Source organism: Ixodes scapularis, unplaced genomic scaffold, assembly GCF_016920785.2.
Source record: "Ixodes scapularis isolate PalLabHiFi unplaced genomic scaffold, ASM1692078v2 ptg002451l_1__unscaffolded, whole genome shotgun sequence".
NCBI classification, from domain to species: Eukaryota; Metazoa; Arthropoda; class Arachnida; order Ixodida; family Ixodidae; genus Ixodes; species Ixodes scapularis.
The window spans coordinates 146,003-159,905 of record NW_024610246.1 but is presented as its reverse complement, the minus strand read 5'-3'; the positions used below and the strand labels follow the sequence as shown (position 1 = coordinate 159,905).

Below are 13,903 nucleotides of genomic sequence, written 5' to 3'. Positions count from 1 at the left end.
ATAAATGTTTTACAAAACCCCCGAAAGCGAAAATAAACGGCGGAGCCTAGATTTAAACTCTCGTCCTCCACCGGTCAGGTGTGCTATCCACTACACCACTTCACCTTGAAACGTTTACTATCTGTTTTATTAATGCACAAGAAACAAAATGTATCCAATTAGAGGTGATCTGGAAACAGACGCCGTCCCGTGGAACGCGGTCCAATGCTTGCTGGTATGGGGCCTTGCTCGTTGTGCTCCAGAAATCCTCTCACACTTTGTCTCGTCACGTGTACATGCATTACTTTTGTTTGTGTGCTTTAGAGAAACGGAATCATCATCATCTGCGAGAATCAAGAGCCACGTTTTGCGAAGCCATCTCTTGACAAAGCCGAGCCTCTCGGCGAAACTGTCGTAATACATACAATAAACTCCTAGCGTAGCAACTCCGAAAGTGCAGATCTTTGACTTATTACATTTTCCCCTTCCGTTGTTCTCAAACTACTCTTCCTCACACACGCACGCACACGCACGCACACACACATATATATATATATATATATAGGAGCGGGTTCAATGCCAGGAGCGGGCATCGAACCCGCAACCTTCGCCCGTCCGGGGTGACGCCTTAACCGATTCGACCATCCCGGAGACTGGTTTCGGCGGACTCAATTTCTGACCAGCTCTCTGTGTACTGTTTAGTTTTGATTTCGCTTAACTTGGTAGGCGACGACCGTTCCTGATTTAAGGCCCTCGCTATTTCCGACATGCGGCAGTGACGTGGCACGTCATCTCAGCTTGCAAATGTCGGAAAGGGCCCGTCTTCGAAGTTATCTAGGGAACCACTCCTCCCCATAGGGACAGGCTGCACCGTATATATAATGGGAATGAGTGAACGAAGAGGGGAGGAGGTGGTTATTGAATTTACTGCATTAAATCACCTTCTCCCTTCTTCGTTCACTATATATGCATATATATATATATACACACTGTTTGGGATAAGTGTCGTTGTCGGGCGGCATTGGTGCATATATATATATGTATATATAATATTGGAGAATGTAAGCGCTCCATCACGCTAAGCAGCGTCCAACGTTATTAGATTAGCTGTGTTACGGAACTACTCATAGACGCTACATGCACGAGCAGTGCAGCCCCCCTCCCCCCCCCCCCTCCCACACACACGCACACACGCACACCGCACTCACCACGACTCGAGTCCCGCTGCTCGACGCGCCGGACGGATGCTATGGTAACTGCAATGTATTCTTTGGAATGCGTACGTTTCGAAGCGCAACGTCTAGATTGCGTTCCGCCGTACTGTATAAAACACACAGTTCATGAACAAATATCTAGATGGCGTTTCGAACGATGGGAGGCGGACTGAAATGAGTGAGAGGGGTACCCTCTTCCGCGGGAGTTCCACAACTGAGGTAATCAAGTAACGATGGCAGTGGCACACAGCAAAGCTTGACTGCGATGTCATCAAGAGACGGAACTGTAGCCAATGGCGAGAATGGCAGGGAGGAGCTTTAGTTGTCGCGCCTCCAGTGCGAGCTTTCTAAATTGGACAAGGCTTCGGCGTGTCGTGCGCCCCGAGCTAGTGCGTGCAGCCTACGCACAGCAGAAGGCATGGAGCGCATGCTGCAACCCCGGCGTGCGAAAAACAAGCCCTAACGTTTGCATTCTGCCGATGAGCATAGATGATAAATGGTCAGTGGCACATTTAGATGTTGTGGAGCCCGTGATTTTCACGGATGAATTCATTACATGCTCCATTAATCTAGGAATTGTTCGCATATTCTTACTTACTTGTATTGGTCGAATATATGAATTGAATTCACGATCCCCGGAATGACTTGGGGCAGCTGCAGGTGCTTACTTCTCCGTTGGTACATTCCAGTCGCGTCACTAGAAAAGACGAAAAACAAAAGAGTAATTCGGAATACTTTTCCTTATTATACGCTATATGCCTCAAATATATTGTATTATTTTATTTTATTTTGTTTCGGCGGTTCCGCCCACTACTTTGTTTGAAAGGGCAATGAGAGTTGAAACATATTAAAATGCACATTTCAGGGTCCCTGAAAGCGGTATCTAATGAAGGGGGTCCTCCATGCCTTCATTAGTTTCGTCGCAGCTGGAGGCTCATTTCGACGGATATATGAGGCTGGTGGTCCAAAGGACAGGCGCAATCACTCGAGACGTTAAGAAGCCGAGCGTAATGCTCGATCATGGTGTTGCAAGCGTGGACGCCTACGGCGAAATAGAGTAACCCTCTGATGTAAGTGCATTAGAGAAGAAATTAAGTGAATGGAGGTTTCGTATACTTAACGTTTACTCCCTTTGTGGTATTACGACACCTGGAAATAAAGATCGCAGTGACACAACGGCATTTCTGGACAGCCATACTGATGGCCACTTTAGGAAGCTGTCATTGTTCCGGTACGGTGTTACGAAACCGTCTGTGAAGAAGGTACTTAATATATACCAGTTTTTCTTATAATATAGTCAAAAGTTACCTTGCAGGTGTTGTTGCCAGCAGCGAAACGACTGTATGAAACACCAGTCACACGAACATATTAAAGAACTTCCTAATGAGTTTCTGTAAACATTCGACGAATCAGCTAGCGTTCTCGATTATATCGGAGTGCGCAATCATCGAGAGGAGTTAGTTCTGAGGGCATTTATCATATCCAGTTTATACAGCTATATTAGTTTCTTTAGTAATAAACAAAAAATTGAGTGTGCCACCGAGTTCAAACGAACTTTCGGTACTGAAATTCCGAGACATCTGTAGAAATCGAGACAAAAAGAATGGACAGCCGAAAATTTAGACACCGAACTTATATTTTCCTGTAATATGTGATAAGCTCAAGATCCGTAACTTCTTAGTGCCTGCAAGCATGTTTGTCTGTACTCCTCATTATAACAAGATAAAAGCTGTATTAGGACCAGCATTTTAGTCAATTGTCCTACCTCAGTGTTAATAAAAACGACAAATCAAGTATAAAGAAATACTTAAAGACAACATCGAGACGTCTCAATCGGGTTGGAGTCCTATAGGGCTGTTTTACGCTACGTACTTCTGGCTCAACATTTTTCAGGCGCAATTTTGAAAAACTTTCGCCCTACGTCTTTTTATACGGAGAGGCAGCGTTTTAAATCTCGCTCAAGTTATTTTGCGCCGTGATCAACTGCGCCAGCCAGAGTGGTCAGAAACAAAAATGAGCACGGATGATACTCGATTGAATATATACAAACCGGCCTTTATTCCAACTTCAGGCGAGCCAGGGATTGAGAATTCGACCAATCGGCCGCCAAAAGGAACGCAGCGGAACGGGAAAAGACAAATTAAGCGTTGGAATTTCCGGCCCCAAATATGTGCCTGTTCATACTTGCCGAGTTCTGTCGTTGACAGAGTCACTCGTCATGCTCGTGCATTTCACCAACTCCAGGAACCGACGCCAATAACCAAGCGCCTGCATACCAGCTAATGCACAAAGTGGCGGACACGGTCTATCAACATCGCGCAACGAGGCTTACCGGAAGGGGAAAAGTGTTTTTCTTTTTTAAACATTTGTCTAGCGTACACGCATTCAATCGCTCCCGAAACAACAGAATACACCGCAGGAGCCACGGGTAAATGAAAAGAGCCGTGCAACAGCTCCTAGGTAAGGAGGCTACAGTGACGGATTTTCTACACACTAAAAGTTTTTACACCTTTAAGGGTGTAAAAGGGGTGTTTTGGCAATTTACACCCTTGACTACACCCTTTTAGCACCCTTAAATCAGCTACTGCACCCACATTATTGTACCGAGAGGGGTGTTGTTTCGTGTTACACCCTCCATTTAGTGGAGGGTGTGAGAAGGGTGTAGAAGAGGGTGCTAAATAATAATATGAAAGGATTTCTGAAACCTTATATGTGGACCTCCCCATAAATGTATAGGTTAAATTTATGCTTAAAAACATCGGTTGTTAGCAGTCGTTTTTTATAATGTTAGTTGTAATTCATGCAAATAGTTGATAATCAAGTGCCTCTCCTGCGTGCAATTTTTTGTGTTCACAAAAGTTTATACGAGTTCATATTCAATTTTCTTAAAAATTACTCCATCCACAAAAAATTGGAAACCAGGGAGAAATTCTGAATGCTATCATTTTTTACAAATATTTATTGATCGAAGTGTAGCAGTAAGAAAATCAGTCTCCAGTTTACTTCTGACAACACAACATGAAATCAAAATATAATATGTTTGACAAATATTCATGACATGCTGCCAGAACCTGTCACATTACCATGTCAACCTATGAAAAATATTGATTTGAAAATATGACGACATGCACAAGAACTCACACACATAAAGAAGCAGAACCCATAAAAAACCAGTCCGAGACATAAGACTTCCTAAAATATGGGCTAATGCAGTATCCTGGTGTAGATCACACAAAATCTGGAGAACCAGGAGAAAAAAGGAGACATTTGACTTTACTGTCGACAGTGACATCATTCTATTTTTACATTTATCAAAAGAAAAAAACCAAGAAAAATAAGCTGTCTTGTCCAACCATTTTAAACAATCAAAAAGCTAATTCTACTCAGTGTGTGTTGTCCAACCAGTTATCGCAGCAAGAGTCAACTGAGAAAAGGTGACAGTTGTTTTCACTGCCTGTTTTTCGACTGTCTCTCATCGTTGTTTAGCTAGTTTCTGCAGAGAGCACCAGAACTGAGTGGGCTACCATTCAATGATCCATGAAATCTCATAGCAATGAGTGACGTGCGCTTATAACAGTCTGTCCTTTGTGCTCCCGCATGTATAATGGTTCTGTTGTACAGTCTGTAAGTGATGTTACAACTTTGAATTCTTGCGTCGCACGGACAACATAGACGTGAAAGTGCTCGTCGAACCGGACTGTCTCAAGCACATTCCCCAAAGATAAAAGCACTTTGTTAACATAAAAAATTTGACATATATGCAGAAATTCGGGCAGAGCATCGTCAGGAACACTTTGGACAAGAACACATCCTGTTTTGTAGACCCTGCCTTCTATGCTCACAGAGTTCGCTACGAATGAATCAACAGTTTCAAGATCATGCTGAGAGATAAACTCCTTGACGCATTCAGGAAGATGTTCACAAAGTATGGGGCGACAACCTGTTGTGATGGGAACGCTCTTCTCACCAACAGCTGCAAAAGAGAAACACTGCAAAAACTGATGCCTCACTGCTAGACTGTGCGAAAGACTCTTAAAGTTGCGGATTTTACGAGCCATGTCTTTGAAATATTGGTGCTTTCCCTCGAAGCGCATCGCCCAAAGTTCAACTAATGGTCCAAACCTTTCCATGCACGACGGATAGTGAATAAGGTAGTGCATTTTGCAAGGAACTTTAACAGATGGGAACAATGTCTTGAAGTCGAGACAAAAAAAATGAATCTTCCTTTGCAGGTAGCCAATGTGCGAGACTGGGATTTTCCGGCTCATGATGATATCCATGATTTCGCGAAAAAGCAAGTAAAGTTGCCATACTTCGTGTTCTGTTGGAACACATTCGCCAACGAAAAAGGTTAGATGACGAAATAGGCAAAAGACCTGCGTGGCTGATCCTTTCATGGTTGCCTTTCCTTTAAGAAATTCACTAGAAATAGGCTCTGGCTTATTTCGCGCATCACAAGGGTCATAATTCCACTCACTAATTTCCTTGTTTAACTGTGCAAGAGTAAAAAGTCCTTGTGATATTAAGGAAGAAATGATGTGTCTTAGTGCAAATGGTATAACACCCTCGTGCAAGTCGTGCATAACGTCAGGCGGAAAATGCTGTGTGGCATTGAACCCCTGGCATGTAAGAGCACAAGCTGCAGTAACCCCATACAATGATGCAGTTGGCAGTCCAGCCTTCAACATGTTCATATGATGCTCGTGACCTTCCGGTGTGCGCAGCACGAAATCGGTCTCCAGGTGCTTGTAGTTGATTTCACAGTGCACGGCCATGCAGAACCTGCAAATCCTACCTTTGTTGAAACTACGTTTAAAGCCTCCCATTCTATGGCTGGACAGATTATCCCCAGTCAAAACAAAGACTGACCCTCTCATCACTTTTCCGTTTGCAACTATGCCTTCAGTTTCTAATCTGCTCACATCCTCAAGCAAAGGTGCAAGAATCTTAGGCAGACCATAGGAGTCCACATGGTGGTCATTCACTAAAAGTGCTAGGTGCATTCCTGATAGCGCAGAGCGGAACCTTGCAGGAAAATTCAGCACTGAGAAATACACGGCGGTCATCTTATGCTTTCCTCTTTTGCTGCCCAAAGGGTTGCACACCTCAAATTCATCAGTATATAACTGCAGGCAGATTTTGTGATGGTCACCTTCAAAGTAGGCATGGTCGCGAAATGCACTGCCATCAAACACAGAACACATATGGTTGTGAACCTTTGTGTAAGCATTAAAGTCACCCGATAAGGTTGGATGTTCAAGGATACACGTGAGGAGATCACAGAGCGGCACATACTCCATGGTGTCGTCTTTTCCATTGCTGTTGGTTCCTAGCACTACTGTACGGGGCTCAACAAGTGGAAGATGTGTCCTCCAGAACGCGTTCCGGCCAGCTGTCGTCAGTAGCCGGTCCAGTTCGTCAACACAGAATAGCTCCCTCACGTTGGCGGCCACCTCGTTGTTGAGCTGGAGTTGTTTATGTTCCAAAATGGATTTTACGAAAGAAATCACATCATTTGTGATTTCATCTAAGGTTGATTCTGGAAGTCGCCTTCCCTCTTTCCACTTGAGAAGAAGGAGAGCCAGCTGCTTTACACAGCCGCTTGGACCCTGGGTGGATTCGCACACTTGTGAAGTCTCTGTACGCAGCTCCTCTTGCCTTTCTTCTGCGTCCGGATTACTCTGTACACCAACGTCATCACTTTGAAAGGCATCCCCAACACTCGGTGCTGCATCCACCAGTTCATTCGCTCCCACGGCTCTTTCTCTTTCGACTGATCCAGGGTGATTTCTGTACACATGTTTTTTATAGGAAGCGAAGAGTTTAAATGTCCGCATGCAGCCACTTAGGCCGCACACCCAGTTGCTTTCGTACCCATGAACTGAGTGAAAGTGCCTGAATAGTGCCCTCAACGAAAAAATGTGGGACGCACACCTTGGGCACCGGAAGTATCGGACACCTGGCATCTGAAAAGAAAGAAGCCCTCTTTTCATTGATATGACCTTCGTTACGTAAGTTTGATGCTCACACTACACGCAATCAACAAGAGGAAAAGTGCAATGTAACGTTTCTAAACCCGAGAAACACCGAAAAAGGAGATGCACACACAAACGAAAAAAAAAAAAAAAAATACACGCAGTCTCTAACACAGCTGTGAACTCTTCGAGACGGTGGGTGTGTGGTCCTTTTCCGTGTCTCATTTCTGTCCTCTTGTGTTTAAAGTTTACCAACGTTTTAAATTTACCTTCTTGCCTGTGCCTTTACTCTTCCTTCAGTTGCACTGACATGCAGGTATCGAAGAAATAAAAATCGAGAAGAGACAGAAAGGACAAAGTCGTGCCTTGTCCATCCTTTTCCTTTGTGTCTTTTCTGTCCATGTTTTCATTTCAAAGGACCGAGGAAACATAAAGAGCACAATCTCTTCCGACATTAAACATTACAATGTGGCGTGAAGTATGTAATTGCAATAAATTAATTTCTGCGTCAAGATAAACTAAGTTGGAAGTAAGTTTAGAGAAGATAAATTATATCATATGCCATTAGTCAGTATCATATATAAAGTTACTCGCTTCTTTTTGCCGTACTGAGTCATCGCTTGCGAACATGACTCTAAACGACAAAGCATAACTTTTATTTGGAAATATTTGTAAAACATAGAGCACGGCCACTAAACACGATGACAGGGTACAAGAAAACACATATTTTCAACTTTCAACACACAAAGTATTGTCGAGTTAGAGCAGGGGTAACCTCGCTTTACTGCAGTGATGTGATTGGCCTAAGCCGTTTTGGAGCACCCTCTGGAGCAGCCAAAACAGAGTTGTGGAACAGCAAATCTGGCTTTTGGAGCAGATATCCGTAGAGAAAAATATATATTCATTTCAAGTAGTGGACAAACGAAGGACACATTGCTCGCCGCAATCAACCAATTATTGTTAACATAGACCACCTGGGAGTCTTTCAACATGTAACTGAAATGCCAATGACATGACACATTTTGTAATGCTTCAGTTTGTGGCGATAGCCATTGAAAAAAGAAGATCGCGTGGAATAAAAGTGCCACATCAGCTCGATTTTGGAATTTGTCAGACGTAGCCGCTTTTCGTCTGTCTTTTTCTACATTTGGTGACCCGGACGTGATACAAATATATCGGACCACATGTTTAAATTTATTTGAAAATGACCAGCTTAGTAGTAGATATCACATTATTAGGTTTATTAGTAATACAATAAATGGAAGCAATCTCCGACTGATGAAGCACGTAACTACTGCCTTGTAATGCAAAATTGTCGCGCGAGCGGAGATGGCTGTTCGATCGAAACCATGCCACTCCGCTCCGCCTCAACTAATTCCCAAAATTGTATGCAAAATGTAACTGTCCAACATACGAGAAAAAAAAAAAAAAGTCCAGCGGCACGTTCTTGCCAAGGCGGCAAACGAGGTACAAGCTAAACACAGAAAGAAAGAAAGAAAAAAAAAAAAGAAAGAGGAAAAAAAAAAAAAAAAAAAAACCTGAGCGCATCGATGCAAGACATCGCGAGCCAGGATCAAAAAGTTCTTGGATCGGTTTGTGCAACGACTGAACTCGAGACAAATAAGCACGCTGTGCGGGTTCAGCATGCGGACATTGCGTTCTTTGCTTTAGCTCACTTCTCTTCACCAACTTCCTTTCGCGGCTCATTTTTCACGTACCCGGGTACGTCTCGAAAGAAAGCCTACCGAGATTAACCTAGGTAATCAATACTTCGACACTGCAGTCTTTGAGCTTAAGGTATGTTTGTAGTAGCGCATTAAACAAGAACAGGATTGTCCTTACGTTTCAGTTCAGAAAGTGCCATTACTGCAGTGACGTGGGGACGGCAACACCCGATGTCGTGCGACCACAGTGACTGGAAGGCAGGGACCAAATATGGTTGGCCATGGCCGTTGCTTTTAGGAGCGAGTGCTTCAGCCCATAAAATCACTCCCGCCGCGCAAAAACATGGTTTCGTTTCACAGCATGACGGCATGGCTGGTAACCAGCACGCTAGCGTCGTAGCGTCCGCACATGCCCATGTCTATGATTAAATTTTTTTTAAAAGACGCGAGACTAGAGACGGCAGGAAAAACCATGCAAGACCAGATGAACGATTGATGCAGGGTACTGTGTCGGACGGCTGCTTGAACCACCTAGCTCATGTGTGCTCAATTACGGTACCCGGTTTAGTTTCGGTTTTCAAAGGCGACCAATATTCGTCCTTTGGCGCAGGCTACCGTAGCAGGACGTAGCGGGGTTAGCCCCTTGGCGCAGTTTGGGGCAGCAATCACATCAGTGCTATAGAGAGTGGCTCCAGAGAAAGCCGCGTGAAGGGAACGGTGCGAAAACGAAACTTGCCGAAATAGCGGGAAAGAACGGAAGGAAAGGCGGCATCCCGATTTCTTTCCCACCAGCATGTTCATTCGCCCGCTCCGCCAAGGCTGCCAATTTTCGGTGGCTCTGCTCTGAGGAAAAAGCTGACTTTCTCTCTCCCCGGCGCTTCTTCCACGGCGAGATTTTGTGGCGGGTGGAAGATAACGCGGAACGCAGCGTGCGTCAAATTGACAGGAGCAGGCAGAGACCGAAATCAACGCGTCCTGGGTCATATATACCTTTGGATGCGTACGACGTCGCTCGGATGTGATGCTCTGCAGTGGCTGTTTCGTTAGTCAGGACGGGAAACCGAAGCAAGTGTCCACACGGCCACACCACGTGAGTGGGGACAACGTGGTCAGGACGGGGAACCGAAGCAGGTGCCCACGCGGCCACTCCACATGAGCGCAGCCAACGTAAAGTGAAGCCGTGACAGCCCTCCACGCGCTGCGAGCAGTGCCAGCAAATGCTGGACCAGCGTTACCAGATGGAAAAAAAAATCGAAGTCAGTAGATGGGCCCCATACATATCAGTAGATCACCAAACAACCAGTAGATACTAAAAAGAAAGTAAAAAAAAGACCTTTGTGTATTTCTCATTGGTCTTAATACATAACATAACATCATAAATAATATACTAAGAAACACACGTAGAAATTAGTTGCGTTTTTTGCTTGCAGCATTTTTTTTTTAATTCCAATTTCCAGCGGCCAGGTGTAAAACACATTTTTTTCCAGAAAGCAAAATGATTACCCTTAGTACTTTCCAACGATGTAGGTACATTCCCATGCTGTATTCAACGAGCTTGTATATACTTTTTTTCTTTTTGGAGGGGGCCGGAGGTGTAAAATGGCCGCTATCTGAAGAGTTGCCGCTTCTCATAGTACGTGGACGACACTGATCTCTATGACAATTGTGGACGAAACCAAGCAAAGCCAAAGACGTATCCGTTCCGAAAGTACGCGCGTACGCGCCTGCGTTGGCCATTGAGATCAGTGGCGTTGGCTGCATACGGCTTTGGGTAGATGAATGGAAGGATACGTAGATGCATATGTATAGTTTCGTTCCTAATAATTTCACATGCGTTTGATGGCTAACATGAGAACAGCCCTTCAAAATTGTGCATTGCTGTGCCCTTGAAATGTTTTTTCATTCTGTTGAAAAGAGCTCTCCGACACTCCACTCAACTTTGGCGGGGTGGCGGAGAGCAATATAGAGATCAATGGCGGAGTGTGGCAAAGCCGGCAAAGCAGCTCGACCATGAGCTCGGCGCTCTATGCGGTGCAAGGTGCCGCCATTACTTTCTGGACGTTGCCTGTTTACGCCGTTTACGTATCCTCAATTTTGAGAGCTGTCGAGTAGTAAACTTGTTAGTGAGCGCGTTGGTAATGATATAGGTTTCAGAAAGAGTTATATACGTAAAGACAGGGGACGGGACAACATATCTTTCAACTTTCAACAAACAAATGATTTATTGCCGGACGCTTCTCCTTCGGAGCTCCACTACAGGAGAGGGAAAGTTAAAAGGAGGGAGAAGGGAAAGAGGGGGCAAGACAAGGCCCCGGGAGGAAACTGCGGGAAAGTAAAGCGCAGAGACAGCGGGAAGGAGAGGAAGGAAGGAGGCATCCCAATTTCCCTCTCAGGAGCAGGGACCACTCGCCCGGCCCGTCAAGGACGTCAACTCCGGTCTAAGGAATGTCACCTCCCTCGACAGCCCGCTGTGTTCGCCCCCGCAACGGTCTCCCTGTGTTCTTACACCTCCCCTCATCGCCCTCCCCTCTTTCCCCATCGCCTCCCCAAGTCGAGCTCTGAGCGGCTAGCCGCCCCAGTAAATCTGTAGCTGCAAGTCGAAAGCTGTGTCGTCTGTTTCGTCCTCTTGTGTGTTTCTTTCGTTTTAAGTCAATGGAAATGTTCTTCGGCGCCTCTTTTATGGCGTACGCCTCCACGATCTCGCGCCCGTAGCGGTTCTTGATGGCCCCCTTGGGAGCAGGGGCGGATTTAGAGGGGGGGTCCGGATGTCCTGACCCCCCTCTTGAATTCTGCATGTGTAAAATTTAGGGCGTGAAACGAGGGAGAGGGGGGGGGGGGGTCCTAAACATGTGGTGCGCTGACCAACACCTGACCCCCCCCTCAGGAAATTCCTGCATCCGCCCCTGGTTGGGAGTCCTCGTCGTTTTTTTTTCTATTTCTCTCCTATGTTCGCGCAGGTGGCAGTTGAGGCCGCGCCAAGAGGCACGCGGCCCCTTTCGTTCCCTGCGCGGTCGGACGGGTGTATTCCGTGCCCTTCTCGTGCGGGGCAGAGTACATCGTACAGACGGGCCGCTGCCTCAACGACCGCCTGCGCGAACATGAGAGAGAAATAGAAAAAAACGAGGGGGACTCCCAACACCCCATGGTCCATCACCTCAAGGTTTGCGCTCCATGTGCCCCCGAGTTCCCGTCCGCGCGTGTTCTGGGGGCCAACAAGAACCGCTACGGGCGCGAGATCGTGGAGGCGTACCCCATAAAAGAGGCGCCGAAGAACATTTCCTCGGCCTCGCTGTCGCTGTCGGAGAGAGAGGTGATATTCCTTAGACCGGAGTTGCCGTCCTTGGCGGGCCGGGCGAGTGGTCCCTACTCCTGAGAGGGAAATCGGGATGCCTCCTTCCTCCCCCTCCTTCCCGCTGTCTCTGCGCTTTACTTTCCCCGAGTTTTCTCCCGGGGCCTTGTCTTGTCCGCCCCCTTCCCCTTCCCCCTCCTTTTAACTTTCCCTCTCCTGTAGTGGAACTCCGAAGGAGAAGCGTCCGGCAATAAATCATTTGTTTGTTGAAAATTGAAAGATGGTGTTCTCCCGTCCCCTGTCTTTACGAATAGTAAAGTGTTTTTGTTTAAATTCTTAGTTTTGGCGCGGTTTGTTCCTCAAGTATTTTCCGGAATATATTGTGTGCTTAAGCTACACTAGGTGGCGCAAGCTGCCACATATACACCATTAACCATCGGTTCAGCCATCTATCCACCCACAGCCTTCACCCACTTATCGTTCCTTTGTTCTGTTTGGCGCGTTACTTGCGGTGGTGACGAATGACGGTTGGCGAGTTTACCGAGTTGACGAGCCAAACGAATGTCAGTATTTTCGCGCCTAGCTGCTCGCGTGGCTTTAGCAGCGTTCGACAATGCCGCCCGTGCGGTGTCTGGTCACCGTGCCTCACCTAAAGGCTGCCAGGTCTTTCAAGCTCGAGGATGGATCGGTAAACTCTTTGAAACATGCGGTGGCTACGTGCCCCGTTCTTGGGAACTCCATCAAACTGTCTTCTGTCAGGTTTCAGGCAAGTGCCTCGTTTCTGTTGACATTTTCCCCGTGCTCGAACTGTAGCAGGTCACAGTAAGCTAAGTAAACGAAGGATAGAGAAGACACCGAACTGCGAAGCTGTGAACCACCTAATCCAGAAAAAAATATCGAAGTGATAAGATTTTAACCGCCTAAACCACCGTCATCTTCGAATCTATCTTGGAAAGGGTACATGTTATATGAGGAAATGACGTTTTAGCGCGAAGAGTAAAGTATAGACCGCATGAAAGCGATCTGGCGAGTGACGAGGCAAGCGTCGGTGAACCCGCTTCGCTGTCGCTCGGTCACTCGCGCGACGAGGCAATCCGCATGAAAGCAACGGGAGCAAGCGACATTGTAATCCAAAAGGAAGTGTCTAGAGTTCCGTCCAGGCGGAACGATGGTCGCCACTAAAGTAACGTCCAAGTTGGGTCTCGTATAAAGCAAATGTTGAAGGCTAGTTTCTGAAGGAGTAAAGCTATACGCACTCCGGAGTGCGCTTCGGACGGAAATGGCTACACGCACTCTGCGGAGAGCTCATGCCGCTCGGGTCACCCTTTTCGAATGGCACGTGTATCGCTGGGGAGCCCGCCTGCGTTCCCCCCGCTTCGCGGCGACAGTGTGAGGCTGCTAATTACAAAACGTAACCAGTACACGCCGCTTCGCGGCGTCCAGCCGGCAACCCAAGCCCCGCTGTCCCCGATCGCATCAGGAAAGGGAGTCCCGTACCATTTAGTTTTGCGAAGTTTCGTCGGCAACGAATCTTTTAGTGTTCACCGGAAGGGAAAAAAAAAAAAAAAAAAAAAAAAAAAAAAAAGGTAAATATTGCCAAATGCTTCGACAAAACAAAATGTTTGAGAAAACGAAACAAAAAGAAAGTGGGACCACCGCGGATCGAACCCACGTCCACTAGCGTACGAAGCTGACACCTTAACCACTACGCTATGCCACCGCTTAAAAGAATGAGTTGTTGTGACTATTCCTTTTATATGAGACTAGCGGAGTGCGTATAGC

At 46.4% G+C, this 13,903-nt stretch overlaps 1 protein-coding gene across 1 annotated transcript; it reads right to left on the bottom strand.

Moving 5' to 3' along the window:
- Nucleotides 1–5,156: 5,156 nt before the first annotated feature.
- LOC115322996 lies at nucleotides 5,157–10,597 on the bottom strand. The gene is made up of 4 exons (XM_040212559.1): nucleotides 9,823–10,597; nucleotides 5,671–7,159; nucleotides 5,316–5,514; nucleotides 5,157–5,166 (listed from the first exon to the last, which is right to left on the bottom strand). Exons 2-4 carry the CDS (start codon nucleotides 7,157–7,159, stop codon nucleotides 5,157–5,159), a joined length of 1,698 nt encoding a protein of 565 aa, XP_040068493.1. The 5' UTR covers nucleotides 9,823–10,597.
- Nucleotides 10,598–13,903: the final 3,306 nt, after the last annotated feature.